The 16,794-nt window shown below is 40.3% G+C and overlaps 1 protein-coding gene across 1 annotated transcript; it reads right to left on the bottom strand.

Moving 5' to 3' along the window:
- Nucleotides 1-9,709: 9,709 nt before the first annotated feature.
- LOC128742698 (glia maturation factor beta) lies at nt 9,710-11,645 on the bottom strand. Its single transcript, XM_053839137.1, has 3 exons — nt 11,494-11,645; nt 11,313-11,406; nt 9,710-11,135 (listed from the first exon to the last, which is right to left on the bottom strand). The coding sequence occupies exons 1-3, from the start codon at nt 11,494-11,496 to the stop codon at nt 10,816-10,818; spliced, it is 417 nt and encodes a 138-aa protein (XP_053695112.1). The 5' UTR covers nt 11,497-11,645; the 3' UTR covers nt 9,710-10,815.
- Nucleotides 11,646-16,794: the final 5,149 nt, after the last annotated feature.

Raw genomic sequence — 16,794 nt, 5'->3', positions numbered from 1 at the left:
AAGAGGCAGATAATGCTGAAGGTCTGCAAGTCTCCAATGTTGAGTAGTGGCAACAGCTAAACGACTGAAGACTAAGAAGGCGCCAGGTCCGGCTGGAATTCCTTATGTGATCCTGAAAGCAGGGATACAAGTATACCCTCATATGTTCAGGATAGTGCTACAGAAATGCCTAGAGGATGGTCGGTTCCCGGGCAGGTGAAAAACCTAGAAGCTAGTGCTGCTGCATAAGCCAGGAAAGCCTACAGGGAATCCAATGTCATATTTTGTTTACGAGTAAGGAAATCTGCTGATCACCTCAAAAGATACGGTACTATCAGGCATCTGAGAAGACAACTCAGGGTGTGGGGTTACGTATCCCGACCCCCCTAATGGGGAGTGAGGATCCAGACCCACAAAACCCCTACTCCAGTCTCCAGCCCCAATTCCCCCTGGCACCACCATATCGGTATTACTTCAGAGAGGAGCTATTGTGCTTAACGCACCCTCTTAGATAACTACTGGACTATGGTAGTTAAGCTGATTATTCGCCGTTGATCGGCTCTCCAGCGGTTTTGTAGCTCAAGTACAATCTGGGTAGCAGCCGCATTGACCGCTCCCCAGACGTCTGAGCTGGAACACATCCTTTGGATTAAGTTTTCCGGAGTAGCGTCCTGTCCGCTCATTGCCATCATGTTGCTTCTCGCGCCCGCGAAACGAGGGCATGTGAAGAAAATATGTTTCTGCATGCCTGAACTTGTGCAGATACTGTCTAAAGTAACCATGCCCTAACAGAATCTGTGTTAGGTGGAAGTTGACTTCGCCGTGATGCCTGTTGACCCACCCGAATAATTCTGGGATAAGTCGATGTGTCCACCGGCCTTTTGTGGAATCAGACCATGCCCGCTGTCATTCGGTCATCGAGACCGAGCTTGTGGTACTCCGTATGCCTGTAGTTCCACGTTGGTTGAAGCACTCTACGTCCTCGCTGATGATGATTCCAATAGGCATCATACCCGCTAAGACGCAGATTGCGTCATGTGAAGCTGTGTGATACGCACTCACCACTCTCAAACACATGAGACGATAGGTGCTTTCCAGCTTGGCTAGATAGCTTTTGCTACCTAAGGCCGATGACTACACCGGCCCGCCATACCTGAGTATGGACTAGACCACATTGGCTAAAAGCCTTCGCTTGCTACCATATACCGCAGAGCTATTAGACTCATACGAGACAATGTCGAAATAGCTGTGGAAGCCTTCTTGCAGACATAGTCGACGTGGCTCCCGAACTTGAGCGTGTCGTCGACCATCTAGGAGTTTTAAGGACCGCGTTGACGAAATAGTGCGGTACCCGACGCTGACATTTGTTTGCTGCACTGACTTGGGGTTCTTCACTATGATACCCTCCGTTTTATGATGCGCTAGCTCCAGTTTCCTGGAGCGCATCCAATCTTCAACAATGCTTATGGAGTGGGCAGCCGTCAACACAACCTCTCTGATAGATTCATCGTGGACTTCCAAGGTGGTATCGTCCGTAAAGCCGACAAGCACCACCCCTACCGGGAACTTTAGCTTCAACACTTCGTCATACATGAACCCCTGCGGTGATTGGAACGCACTTCTGACCCTCCTCCGTATTGTAGCATAGCACACGATTCTGGAAATAATTTTTTAGCGTAGCAACCTGCTTTTCACGGGCTTTACGCCAAGCTATGAGATTAAACAGTCTGTTTATTCGCATAAACAGGCTTATGCATTTTTTGAATACAATAAACAAGAAATGAGTCACGAAACCCCTCCGGCCCTCTTTTGACCAATAATCTCTACTAAATTGATCGATTATTTGATTGAAAAAGTACATAGTTAAGATTATATGGCCTAAAACATTTTTCCCGAAAAAAATGCGTTTTCTCAACAATGATGATGTTGGTCGTTACGTCAACTATGCATCCATGGGCAATTCAGTATTTGAGGTTTTTCAAGCCCAAACATGTTTTGTAGAATTGTTGTCCCACCTCTGGACACACCATTGATCTCAATGACGGCATGACAGAAGAAACCGAACCGGAAGTTATCCTGTGAGTGCCCACAAACGATAGTAGTTTCAAGAAAGAAATCGGCATTAAATCGAACAGCTGAAACCACCGAAACTCGAAACGATAAAACCACTAGCAACATCTCTTTATTGACTGAAGTTTTTGGAGCGTTTTAGTAGAATACGAAACCTGGAATTAAATAAAAAGAAGACTTATCCAATTTAATTCTACTATGTATGTAGCTCTTTTTTGAATAATTTTCAGAATTTGGGAAGTTGAGAGACTCCTGGAGCAATGGATGGAAGGTGTGGTTTGTCCAATCTCAGAAAGGGCGATCGGCTCAAATATTTTTCCGCAGCATTACGCTTATTCAACGCCGTCTACAAGGTGCATTCCTAGATCATGTTACGTCGTCCATCCCTAATAATTAGAGATTCCATAGGGCAGTATCAGACGGTTTTTTAAGGGCTTTTGCTACTGCAAATCAAGTTTTCACTGAACGACAATTTCTTCAGAAATGTCAGGAGTACCTACACATCATATTTTCGAGGATTTCAAGGCAGCATACGATACAGTCAAGCGTGGACAGCTATGGAATAAAATTCACGAGAACGGTTTTCCGGACAATCTGACGCGGCCGTTGCACAAAGCGGACGATGTACAAAACTCTAATCAACCGGATTATTTTTGACGGAGTACAAACAGAAAGCAGAGAGTAGATTTGATGCCTGAACCACGAGTTGCAGGTATTACTTTAAGAGATTTCCATCATACATCTGGCGAAAGTCGACAGGATTAGAGTGAGTTCATCCAACATGCCAGTTGGCTCGACTAGGTTAACGCCGACTTGCGAGTGGAGTACCGATGCGATGCTTCACGAAAAAAGCAAAGCCATGGGTATAAACTTCCTTAAGAAGTTGACCCGTCTCTATCGGAAGACTTCGCAGTCGGTTATTAAAGTACAGAATGATTACGGGGCTAGTGTAACGATTCAACTGACTCTATAGCAGCACCACCCAACCGAGATCCGAACATACGACGACTGGCCTGTTAGACCAGCATCGTAAACGAAGTTAATTGGGCTTTGCTCAACGAATCGGCGACAAATAGCCCAGGACCGAGTACAATGAAAACCCAGTTTTTGATACAGCACGAGTCACTCCGTATCTATGCTGCAAGAATAGGAGAAGGAATGCACTGCTACAAAGATTAAACGATTTAGAAGAGATTCCCGATGGCGGCTGATTTAACTGAACTTGAAAAATTAATTTGACACTACTAGTTCTAGGTGAACTCCTAAGTGGGTCATTTGATAATGCTTGAGTGCGAGAAAATAGGTTCTATTATGTAATTGTCTGTTCTACTGCACACTCGCTGGGGTTTTCTCAGCAATGGTTAGATTAGTTTAAACGTTTTATGAAAGTTTCAGATTTGAAAACTGCTACAGCTTAGTTCATTACTATTGCAAAAGTTGCGTATAAAAATTTATTTAATTTCCATGTTGAAAAGTTTTGAACTTATACCCTTTTGGAAGAAAACGATCGGAATACTTGAAGAAAAATCCGTGGCAGCCGTTTGCCTTGCAATCTTCACAGAAACACACAGGTGTCAGTCTCTTATGCAAAGTTCAAGCCAGCCTGTCATGAATGACACTAGAGTATGAAATCAAACTACCAAATGGTTAGTTTTCCCTTTTCAATTTAGGTTTACTTTGCAATGAAACAAAAATTGAAAATTGAAGGTAAAACATAGGTTACTGCAAATATTTTCCAAAATCAAATAAATTCCATAAAATTCATTTGTCCAAAATTTATTTTATGATTTAAGCTTGAGCCAGTGGGCCACAATTTGCTAATTATGATCAGTTATTAATAGATCTCGCTAAACCGTCGGACATTCCGCTTTGCACAGACCATAAAACGCACGCAGCGCGCACATAATCTGGTATGTTTATCCTCGAGCTGTTTGTTATTCTACAAGAAACGCATACAAATTGCGCCAAATCGCTGTTCCGACGGCCGACACTGCTGACAACGGAGGAATGAAATTTCCGCAACGTGCTGCTTGGTTCAGAGGCAGAGGCCCTGGTCTTGGACACACCACCGGTGTTAGCTTGTTCGAAAGTTAACGGATATGTCTGATGTGGGTTAACACGACGAAACGACGACGCTATTGATGGGCTTTTCAGCACACGCGGATGACCGCCGCCACCATCGACGTTGGCATGATACTAGGACTAGCAGGGGCAGCACCAATCATGTACCGTGCGTCGTCGGAGCATAGTGCATCCATTGAACGGACCAGTCTGATGGCATGGTCAAGTTTTGTGAATGACAATTTGTTTATTTTGCGAGAACTTTTGTTTATTGTTGATTCCGCCGGTTGGTTTTGTTGGTGCAGTGCGCGTAGAGACATACAAATTGAAAAAAAAGCAGTGCCAACATACAGTGACCATGAGCGCATACGAGATGTGGCACCGGACAGACGGCAATCTTTGTGGGTAAAGATGACAAACTTAGGTTGTGATGTGCACGATGTTTGCTAATGTCGAATAAGGAACTTTCACGTTTAAAATATTCGATGTGAGCCAGCTTCTTTTTCTGCTAATGCCAAATAAGACTAGTTGGTAAGATGGATTTCCTTAAAAATACATTTGTTTTTGGACCATCCTCGACTCACTAAGGCACTGTATAGATCCACACCTGATGTACCTATTTTAAAATTGTTTGAGATCATCTAATGTATCTTCGATTTTTATTGCTTTTAGTTATTACCTGTAATTATATGATTACAGCTCGGTTAATGAATGTATTTGATCAGTTTTATGAAAGTGATTAAATAGGTTTTCAATAAACGACCGTTGTTGAATTATTGAATATAAAAATAACAATAACATTTCTTTGAATTAACTAATCAAACCTGTACAGCGATCTACTGATTCCAGAAATCGGTAATGAATGGGTAGATTTATTTACTTTTTTTAATAAGAAAATCATACCGAACACCATTGCCGCTAAAGGCTTATCAGCATCTAGTTTCGCTTTATTAGCAAGCCTTATTCAGATGAGCGCGCTCCTATTTAATCAATAAGCGGAGCTGATTCTAATTTAGTGCATCCTACATGGACGGTACTATCGGCACTATTCCCTCGTCGCTATGGGTGAGAAGTAGAATATACATTTTAATTCCCGTACCGCTGCATATTTAATTTATGTTATTACGGTCATACTAATCATCATTCACTCTGAATTCAAGGTCTCCACGATCAACACACTAGAGCAACCATTCATCTACAGAATAAACGTTCTTTTAGAGAGAAACTATTTCCAAGATTTCCCAATGATTATAATAATATAAAAAAGCAAATACCGGGTGTGGTAGTTTACTACCATGTTCACTGCTTTGTTTGGTAGTAGGAACTGTGGGCTATAAAGTTTAGTATGTTTTAAACAGATTATGTCATCGATTGCATATTTTTTCAGTTAATCGGCTTGGTACACAAGTCAGAAACGTGTATGGACTGTGGATCAAATACAGGTTTCATTTCAAAACTGGAAAATAAGAATTGTTTTTTGGCAACTTTGAGGTTATTGAAAAGCGCACTAATCATGGAACAGGATTCCAATGAAGTGGTGACTCTGATCAAACGAGAAAAATCTTGAATATTTAGCTTAAGGGCCAGTATCATTTATAGACCTTCCAAGCAGTTATCCTTCGATGATCTTTTCATGCTATTGAGTTTTCTTCTTCTAGAGCAATTTTTCACTATTAGGTACGAGCTGCACAGTGAGCAAACAATCCGAGGTTTTCGTGTATAGTTCTCCTCAGGGTAGCCTGACTAATGAGATGATACGATTGTTGAAAACAACTTGGCAGTCCACTGACAGGTCCATTTTGTAAGGTTTTAGTATAGGTATTGGATCTAGTTCTGGTAGCAGTTCTAGTCCATTTCAATCCGGAAAAGTTATCAAGTTCACCGTGTTCCTCTGTTTCTGGTGCAGAAGGAGTTACTGAAGAGAAGATTTGTAACTGGATTATCGTTTGACATTATTGCGATGCGATCAATTCAACGAGGATCTCTTTAAGTAATGCTCATGGTTCATGGTTCGTTATCTGTTTTCCGTATCGCATCCCGTTCCAAAACTCTAAAAATTTTCAGGTTTCCAGCAAGTAGGATAATCATCTCAAGCTCATAGAGAGCTCGCGGTTTAACAAATATTTTTTAAGCAATGATTGATGCACTTGTTAGGGCTACGCACTTTCCAAAGTATAAAATAGGTATGATTTACAAATTAAATGCTGCGTGTTGTTGTCAGTGATTTTCGGCAATGCCAAATATACGAACTAGTCAACTAGACAAGTAAACCTATTGCCGTCTACGATAACCCGTTGTTGGAGGTTAATGTTGTACTGCTTTTAACAGCTTGTCTTGTGTTTTTTTGCCGCAAAGTTGTGTGCTACTTAAGCCTAACAGTTAAGCCACCAATACTTTACCTTGACACAATACTCCGTGTGACTCCAAGGAACTCGGGATTTACTCATCGTATAAACCATAATAGCCTTGACCAGTCCCATGAATTTATCCGCAATGATCCTCTTTCCCGTGCATAATCTGCCATACCTATAAGAATAATAATTCTTGATTGACTTTATGGTACGTTATCTTGAAGTTGATGAAAAAATGACATGTGAACATGTTTTACAAACTGCATATTTGACAAATCTATCAGATTGAGAGGATTCAATCCGCAGTCACACGGGTTCCAAAGAACGCCATGGCCCCACATACCTTACTTATACTTACTAAAACAGGGGTCTACGCTGTGCACAAAAGTCGTCTCCATTCAACTCGGTCCATGGCTGTTCGTCGCCAACGCTGTAGTGTGCCCTGTATGGTCCCCAATTCAGCTTCCACTGGGTCGATCCATCTTGCCTGCTGCGCGCATCATCAACGCGTTCCCTTCATCGTTATAGACAGCCATTTTCACTGGGCTGCCGTCCGACATTCTGACGACGAGTCCAGCTTATAGCAACCGACTAATTTTAGCAGTATGGATGATGATGGGTTCAATTCAGCCAACAACGCCGCAAGTAAAACGTCCCTTCGTACACTCAAGCTCTGAGTGATCTAGGTATAAACATGGAAATGATCTCCACCGCTGCTACGCAACTGAAGTCCTCCTTCAATCCCGGGCCTGATAGAATTCCGGCCGCTTTCCTGAAAAAGCACATCTCTTGTTCGCTTGGACCACTGCAGCTCGTATTCCAGAAGTCCATCTCCAGTGGATTTTTTCCGTTTTACTTGAAATTCGTTCATATGTTTCCTGTGCACATGAAAGGCAACAAGCGAGATGTGCACAATTACCGAGGAATTACATCATTAAGTGCCATCTCGAAATGGTTCAAGCTAATCGTCTTGGAGCCGCTTTTTACATTGCACAATATTTGAGAGCGGATCAGCATGGATTCCTCCCTGGTCGATCCATTACTACCATTTTGCTGTGCCTTATAACGCACATCTTCGACAACATGTTTGCAATGACACAAACCGACGTTTTATATACCGACCTATCAGGCGCTTTTGATAAGCTTAGCCACGTAGTCGTAATCGTTAAACTCGAAAGACTTGGCATAAGCAGAACTCTCCTGCGATGGTTCCGTTCTTATCTATCTGATCGTCAGCTGATGATTGACATCGGTGATTGCAGATCCTGTACATTCTGTGCCACCTCAGGTATTCCGCAGGGCAGTCATCTCGGACCGTTCATATTCCTGCTCTATTTCTACGGCGTTACCCTCGCGTTTGAATCACGATTATCATATGCCGATGATCTAAAAATATTCTTTCGGATCCGGTCAACTGACGACTGCCTCGTACTCCAACACTAGTTGAATGTCTTCGCTAATAGGTGCACCTTAAACAGAATGGTTGTAAATCCCTCAAAATACACTGTAATTTAAAGTGCTTCAAGCGAAAAAAATGCTTTTATTTTTAACTACACGCTGCATCGTATATCATCAACAATTCCTCTAGGACAGCGTTTCCCAAATGGGGGTTCGCCAAAACTTTAGTTCGCTGCAGAATAGTATAGGGAAATCCGCCAGGGGGTTCGAGAAGGTTGGGAACTGCTGCTCTAGGATCTTGGGATTCATTTTGGGATCGCCAAATGGTTCAGTCTACTGCTAGCATTATACTGCTCCCTGGCCAGATCGACCCTGAAATACTGTTCTGCTGTCTAAAGCTCGAACTACCAAAACAGTTCTGAACAAATCGAATCCGTCCAGCGTCGCTTCCTGCGTTATGCTTTTCATCGATTGCCCCGGTGACATCCTTACCACTTAACGAGCTACGAAAGCCGATGTCTGCTGATCCATCTGGATACTCTTCCCACACAAAGGGATACATCTATAGCCCTGTTAGTCGTCGACGCTCTGCGAGGAAAAATAGATTGCCCTCAAATTCTTAGGCGAATTGATCTTAATGTGTAGCCTAGATCCCTTCGAAATGCTGCTATGCTGAAGATGTCGCACCACCGTACGAATTACAGCAAATCAGGAGCCCTCAGCGGTCTCCAGAGGACGTTCGACGAAGTATAGCATCCATATTCAATGTTCACCTTTCGCGCCAAATCCTACGGGAGCGATTGAACTGCTCCTTCAGCCAGGCCAATTAATTTTTTTACCCGTTTTTATTTATGTTTCTATTTAATTTTTTACTATTGATACACTTGACCACTAGTTTTAAGAAGCTAATCCATCATTGGGACCGTGTTGATTGAATAAATAAATAAGCACCTGATCTCCAAGAAATCAAATGAGAGATCGGATAGCCGAAGATGAACAAAGTCGCTGGTGAGGACCGCTTACCGGCAGAGCTTTGGAAACGTGACCGAGAAACACAGGCAACGGCTCTTCACTGAGTTATTTTCAAGATTTAGGAAGAGAAGCTATCGAAGGAATGGATGGAAAGAGGTTATTGGTTATTGGTTCGACTGCTGCAACTGTCGCGGATAACGCTGGTAAACGCCGCTTACAAGGTACTCTGCCATATCCTGTTACACTGGCTGTCACCGATGGCCCAGTGTTTCGTAGGCCTCGCGCAACTATGGACCAGATTTGTACAATTCGACAGATCTTGCAGAAATGTCGGAAGTACACCGTGCCCACACATCACATCTTTATTGATTTCAAAGCAGCACAGGATACAGTCAATCGAGACCAGCTATGGCAGATAGTGCACGACCACGGTTTTTCGGATAAACTGACGCGACTGATCAGATCAGCATTGAATCGAGCAACGTGTTTCGTGCGCATCTCGGAGACACTCTCAAGTCCCTTCGAGACGCGGCGAGGGTTGAAACAAGGTGACGGCTTATCCTGCATGCTGTTCAACATCACTCCAACGAGCGGGCATCGAAACAAGAAGCCCGTTTTAAATCCAGAAGGGTCCTGCCACCAGCCGGGATATTCTGCGATTCGTTGCCAATAATTCTGACACGTTATTCTCTTTGACTTTTTGTAGAAATATTTCATTCGCAATGCCAGCTTACTAAAGCAGCAATGGTTATTTTCATTTTCGCTTTTAGTGAAGCATCTTTGGGGTCTTCCATTTTGTCCTTAACCCCTAATATGACTTCGAGCGATGAAGAGTGAAGTGTTCTATGCTTTTAATAAAAACCAGTGATATATTTCAAATAGAATAATAGCACTTATCTTAGTACAGCTAATGCTATGCGTATTTTTGTTTGCTTCGGCATTCTTTCACCATTCTATTGGATCTTATTCTGATGCTCTGTATTATTTCAATGATTATCCAATATCAGTTTTTTTTATTATTTTGCAGTATATGTCTGGCTTACGTTCGCTATTCTGTTCGATTTACCGTTAAAAACTACTATATAGCACGCAAATGTACTAACTTGTACTTCACCTTTCTAAGAAACGTGCTACAAAATATAGTATTGTGTTACGTTTGATAACGTTCTGATAGGTATAATTTATCGCAATATTGTGCCAGGAAGTGATCTCCTGTTTAGAACATTACAGTTACTATATTCAGCTCTATGTAATCTATGGTTTAGAAAAGCCTCAAATCATTTTATAGCCAACGCAAAATTTTAAGAAGTTGTAGATTGATTCACTTCAAACTTAAAAAAGCTAACGCATTTTTCAATAATCATTTGTACTTAATGACAAAAGCTTCGATAAAAACAAAATAGTGTAACGTTGTGGGAAATATTTCTTAAAGTTGCTCATGCTAAAGGCCTTTACTACCGTTCTAAGTCTACTTGCCTAATGCAATTATGGGTTTGATTATGCCTTATTTAAATATAAGCAAAACGTCTTCCTGCATCGAATGTTTGCACGCTGACTACTCTATATGGTTGAATATCTTACATTAGCATATAAACAGCGTTCCATAGGTAAAAATGTAACCACATTCTAGTAGTTGGTGTATAGTCATTTTCGCTGTGCTATAACTATCAATCAAAATAATAAAAAAGTTTATGATTTAGAATTGTGGAGTTTAAAACCAACGCTATGGGGATAAAATGCCTTCATCACAGAGCTCTTGATGCGATATATGTTACCAGGCGAAAATAGATCGTTTGTCTTTTGTTGTCTTTACAAAGCATGGCTTAAATTCACGTAAGCTAACTGCACTTTGTACAGATTACAGCCAATGTCATTCATTCACAAATATATATATTTAGGAAGAAATAAATCGTATGATAATGCTTGGCAACTTTTGGCTTTTGCAATTGTAGGATGCCTCTTCAGTTTGATTTGAAGCTGCAACTTACTTCAGTTTTTCTTTTAGCCAATCCTCAGTCATGTCGTCAAGTTCGCGAATTTCGTAGTATCTAGTTAAATCCGCTTCGCGCTGCAAAGCCATACGCGTTTTGGCGTACAGCATGCATAATTCCATTTGGCTATCCCGAGGGGTATAGAATATAAAGCACATCGGATAGGATATTCGCGAATCGTCGTGGATCATTTTATAGCTATAGATGATGTACCGCGGCTGATGGCTCGGCAGTTGCTCCTGCAGATCCTCTACGGATACGTCATCCAGCAGTTCGTCTACGGTGACCAGCTGCTTCTCGCGGTCAATTTTTACTAAAAATTAAATTATTGTAATTGCTGTGCTTTACTCATAGATAAGACTGGATGTGCAGCATAAATTTCTGACATAATGGTTTTACGTTTTACTGATAATACGAAGCGTATACATATATGATGGATCTTTTTAAATGCAAGTTGTATGAATCACCCTCATTAAAGCTATGTACTTACAAATCAAGGCTGTGTTAGTCGCATTACGGCGAAAACGGAATTTGCTAATTTCCTCTTTGGCCTCTGAACTAATGTCACAAATCTGGGCTTCGGTCTAGGGATCATAGAAACGATAGAAGTTTGCGGAAGTTGCTAATTAAACATCGATCAATGGAGGGTTGACATGAATGAGCATACTTACCATAGCGAATGCAGTTTTCTAGAAATAAAGGATTTTGGCACAAACAACGACTCGTTTAGGCAATAAATGCTAGAAACAATCGAAAGCGCAATGCAAAACTGATAAGATTATGTACGAATTGGAATGATGTTTTCTGCGTCCGATATAAACTCTTTGTGGTAAATCAACTTGCTGATGGCTAAGCGCTAGTAAGTAGTGTGTGTGTGTGCCCTGATGGTACATCAGCTAGGATGCGTTCGCAGAAAAGTCAACACCCGAACAAAAATATCCACCCGAAAACAACACAAGCGACAAATTTGACAGAAACACGCTCAACCGCTGGTGACCTTTAGAACTACCCAAGGAACTACCCGACGGTTAGATGGTCCCAGCCAAAAATCACTCTAATCCTAGCTCTAACCCGTTTTGTTTACATTTGCGACCTTCGCCCTTTTGTTAATTCAATCTAGAGGTGACCGTTTGCTTGAATAAGCCTGGTATCGACCTGAAAAGAAATGGGCAAAAAGATAGGCCAAGAAATGCTAAAGAAAAGATTTTCCGTTTGCGATTTCTTTACCAGTATGCACCTCACAAGAAATATTGTTTCATTTTCAGATGGCGCAGTTTTACATGCAAGTGAACTGAAACGTCACTTTTCCGTACGGAATAATATCCGGCGCAATTTTTACCACAAGAAAAAATGACAGATAATTGCTTGCCTTGCAGTTGTCAAAATTTCTTCGGTAAATAGTAGGATTTTTTCGTGAGCTGTTTTCTTTTCAGCTGGATATTATCAATTTCCCACCCTTTCGTACGCGATGAATTATAACCGTCGCGGGCCGTCGCGGGAGCAAATATCGTTTGTTTTGTCAAGTAAATCAATAGTTTACGTGCTAGACAAGCATAATATATACTTATAACTTACATACAGCCAAGCAGATTCTTTCTGCGACGATTTCAAGCTATCAAAAAAGTGACCAGCGCATTTTGTTACCAAAGAAACGGGCAATACTACACTGAGAAAACTTTTCGTATAGTTTCTATGTGTCCCACACATAGATTTTTGCAATGTGCCCAGTCAATGAACTTTATATGCCAAACAGTTATAATTTATGGGTACGCGAAACTTTTGCACATACTATTCATATACGTATATTTTTTATGTGTATAATTGCACATACTTTTTATATCCGTATAATTCTTATGTGTATTTCTAGGCGAATTGTGCTTATATGCGGCACATGATAATCATCTGGGATTTCATATGGAAATTTACCATTAGTTATGTGCAGAATATTTTGAGTGTAGGCTATAATCGCGATATATCCGCAGTGCCCAAGAAACATTTATGCGCTGAATAAACTTTTTAGCAGCCATAATTATTCAGCCATAGCTGAATATGCATCGAATACAATTTATGTAAACAACTGTACAATACTTATTCAGCCGAAATTGGAGAACTTATTCAACCTTTTTTATTCGAGGCGGAAAAAACACTTGTTCAGCCGTTAAATCGCCTCTGGGCGCCTTGTTTCCAGCTTTGCGCAAATTGGTTATTTAAAAACGCGCATAAGCCTCTATTAAGCTATATTACAGCTTCAAAGCAGCTATTAGCAAGCCCGAAGCTTGAATTAGATGTTTAAGAGCTGAAAAAAGGTTTTTGTTTCTAATACTAAACCATAGTTCAGCCACAGGTTGAATAAATTCTGCTAAAAACGTTTGATCAGCCTGGAATTGTTACTTGGGTAGCTGCTTTCAAAGCTGCAATGGAGCTTAATAGAGGCTTTTGCGTGTTTTTAAACAACCAATTTGCGCAATGTTGTCAATTCTATTTTTAGAACGAGAAATAGTTTTGCAATGCTTTTTCAGTCGCTTAATCAACGTCTTATCAACCTTTATACAGCCAAAAAATGATCTATTTTTAAATTTAAAAAGGAATAGAACGCGTCATATTTATTTTGCTATGGCGTTGTATGCTATGTTTTAAATTTTGAATAACTTGAATTCGTATATGCAAGCTAATTAAAATTGCATGTCGTCATCTTTCGGGAATTGAACCGCCATCTTTTGATCCATAAGCACTCATCGTATGATCCGCCCCATCTGTATCTGCAGAACGGACAGTGAAAATATCTTTACACTTGAAGCAGTCGATAATGTCGATAACTGACATATTTTTGCTGCCAGTCGAATTGCGAAACTCTTTGATCTGACAGTATGTATGCTGTGAACCGAATGAAAGCTTGGTATTAGTTTGTAAAGCCACTATAACACCCTTAAACTGCTTTAAAGAAGTTTGAAAGCTGTGAGCCTAATGAAAGCGTCTACTGGTTTATAAAGCCACTTTAACACCTTTAAGCAACCGTAAAACGGTTCTATGTTTATGGCTGTTTAGAAGGACTTGTTTGGCAGAAAAATCCGCTATTAAGCTTGTTTATCACCTTTGGAGGAAAGCGGGTTTAGAAATTTAAAGTAGCTTAAACATCGTTCGTTCAAACACCATTTGAGTGCTTACTTTATGCAGCTTGGATCGCCTTAAACCAACTCGTAAACAGCAATTGCTCTTGCTATTTACGGGTTGGTTTAAGGCGATCCAGTGTACAAGATTTTTCGAAAACAGACACTGATGAAGCCTGCATGTCGTAGGCGAAATACGAATAAATATAAATAGCAGAATTTAATTGGAAAGTTTTTAATTTCAGAAGACGGTTCAATTCCCGAAAGATGACGACTTGCATTTTTAATTAGCTTGCATATACGAATTCAAGTTATTCAAAATTTAAAATATAGCTTACGACGTCAAAGCAAAATAAATTTGACGCGTTCCATTTTTGAAATTTAAAAATAGATTGTTTTTTGGCTGCATAAAGGTTGATGAGACGTTGATTAAGCGACTGAAAAAGCATTGCAAAACTATTTCTCGTTCTAAAAATAAAATTGACAGCATTCTTCGGGCTTGCTAATAGCTGCTTTGAAGCTGTAATGTAGCTTAATAGAGGCTTATGCGCGTTTTTAAATAGCCAATTTGCGCAAAGCTGGAAACAAGACGCACAGAGGCGATATAAAGGCTGAACAAGTGTTGTTTTCCGCCTCGAATAAAATAGGTTGAATAAGTTCTCCAATTTCGGCTGAATAAGTTTGTACAGTTGTTTACATAAATTTTATTCGATGCATATTTAGCTATGGCTGAATAATAATGGCTGCTAAAATATTTAATCAGCGCATAAATGTTTCGTGGGAGGGCTGTTTATTAAGATGGCAAATCGTTTATTCAGCTAGTATAGCACAATTATTGAGAATATTGACGGGTTGTGGAGAGGTTGAAGATGCGCCTAATCTGCTTGTGACACTATTATGTGAAGCAGCTGATTTACAGCGCAATCGTTGGCTGCTTAAATACTTATAGAATACAGAGGCCTTTGTTTAAATTTATTCAGCGTCTACCACCTGTATTCAGAGTTAAATCAGCTGTGACCAAATCAGTAGCATTTTAATTCAGCTTCGATGTTTGTTGGGTGATTCGCGATTAAGGCGCAACTAGCAAAATGTAAACAAATCGTTTATTACACCATCAGCCTTAAAACGATTGTTATTGCGGCGCTTCTATTTTGCCTGGCAGCTAAATCTGGACTATTTTCCCAAATACCAATGTACATGACGGAACGAAACAGCAACATTGTCGTTGTTGCTCTTTCTCTTTCTTACTACAGTGATTTCAGTTGGTCGCAGTTTGATCGCAGTTTGGTGCAGTCGCACTTTCAAACTGCAGAGTCCAGTTTGGAAGGAAGTGCGGTATAATAAATCCTCCTGCTGCGGCGGTGCTAACGCGCTCAGGAGATAACCGCGGTACAAATCGCAAAATTAAAATTTAGGTTTTCTGGTTTGTGATTCGACGAAATATCAGTTTAGTCGCGTGTTTGCTGTGCAAAATAACTGACTTGGTCAATTTTCATATCCTAAATTACTATTATAAATCATGCGATAATCTTTTGTGGTTTGGTTCAGCTGTCAAGATAACCGCAATGTGAGGATTTTTCGTGCAATCTGCAATAATATCCATGGCATGATTCGTTTCTTCTGTAGTAATAGATTAAATTATTTAAGAAAAGTTTTTAGTGATGGGCGATAGAAGTGCTTAACCAAAACAAAAGACAATTTGCAGTTTAGCCGTTTGCTTCGTTTTAAAGTAACAGGCTCATTTGCAAATCGGTTTGTAAACAGGCGATAGTAAAGAGCGAAACTACGTTATTTTCAAAACACAGGCGCATGTAAACAGGCGAAACTACATAAAAAATCAAAACATGGGGAAACAGCACCGGGCGAATCTCATTGTCAAAATGCTTTGAGGCTCATTTCAAAGGGTTCAACTAGAGAACTTAGATGTTGACCACGAAAGCACAGATTTAATGCAGTATAGTTGGAATATGATTGCGTTATTCTACACCAATTAAGCCTATAAACTCGATTTTTCTCATTTTTATTTAAATTACGACTTAAAAATGTACTTGCAAATTATCACAATGAAATTTCTCATCGTATCCAGCTTTTTACGGCGGACGCTATAAATTGTGTTCGTAATATGCGAACAATCTTTTAGACAACTCTGCATACATCAAAACTGGGCACTCTTCTCCTGTACGGCAGTGTTGCTCTTTCTTTCGTGACGCAAAACAGGGAGAGCAATAGTTTTGTTTACATTTCGCACATTTTTGTTCTCCTTCTTTCGTGTAAACGAAAGAAAGAGCACGGTAGTGTTACAAGAGAAGAGTGACAGATTTGATGTATGCAGAGTTGTCAAAAAGATTGTTCGCATATTACGAACACAATTTATAGCGTCCGCCATTATAGCGCGTAAAAAGCTGGATACATAGAGCTTGCTAAGCCCAGTGCAAAAGGCTACAAAAACTTATCATTTTTCACTCAAACGTATGTGTTTTTACCGGGGTATAACTGGGAGAAAACAAAAACAAACGTGTAAAATCTAACAACAGCAACAACAAATCGCATGTCGATGTGTGCGTACTATAAACGTCAGCAAGCTCAATTTGCAGTTGGCTCTAATCGCAAATCATTCCGGATATGGTTCTTGTTTCAGTGCACAACAAAAGGCATAACAGATTTATTGTCAATTGCAAGGAAAATTGTACCATTTAAAGTGCGATATCGCTCATAAAAGTGCTATTTTGCATTAAATCGTTTCGGTCTCTTCGGCGCACTTATTACTTGGAATATAACGAAAAAGTGCGCCGAAGATACCGAAATGATTTAATGCAAAATAGCACTTTTATGAGCGATACCGCACTTTGGATGGTACAATTTTCC

This window comes from Sabethes cyaneus, chromosome 3, assembly GCF_943734655.1.
Source record: "Sabethes cyaneus chromosome 3, idSabCyanKW18_F2, whole genome shotgun sequence".
In the NCBI taxonomy this organism is placed as follows: domain Eukaryota; kingdom Metazoa; phylum Arthropoda; class Insecta; order Diptera; family Culicidae; genus Sabethes; species Sabethes cyaneus.
Note: the sequence above shows the minus strand (reverse complement) of the source record. Positions and strands in the feature narration are given on the sequence as shown.

Bases quoted from the DNA above. Each gene is read 5' to 3' on its own strand.
- LOC128742698 (XM_053839137.1), bottom strand. The intron at 11,136-11,312 runs GTAAGTACATAG...TTTAATTTTTAG, and splicing joins GACTAACACAGCCTTGATTT to TAAAAATTGACCGCGAGAAG.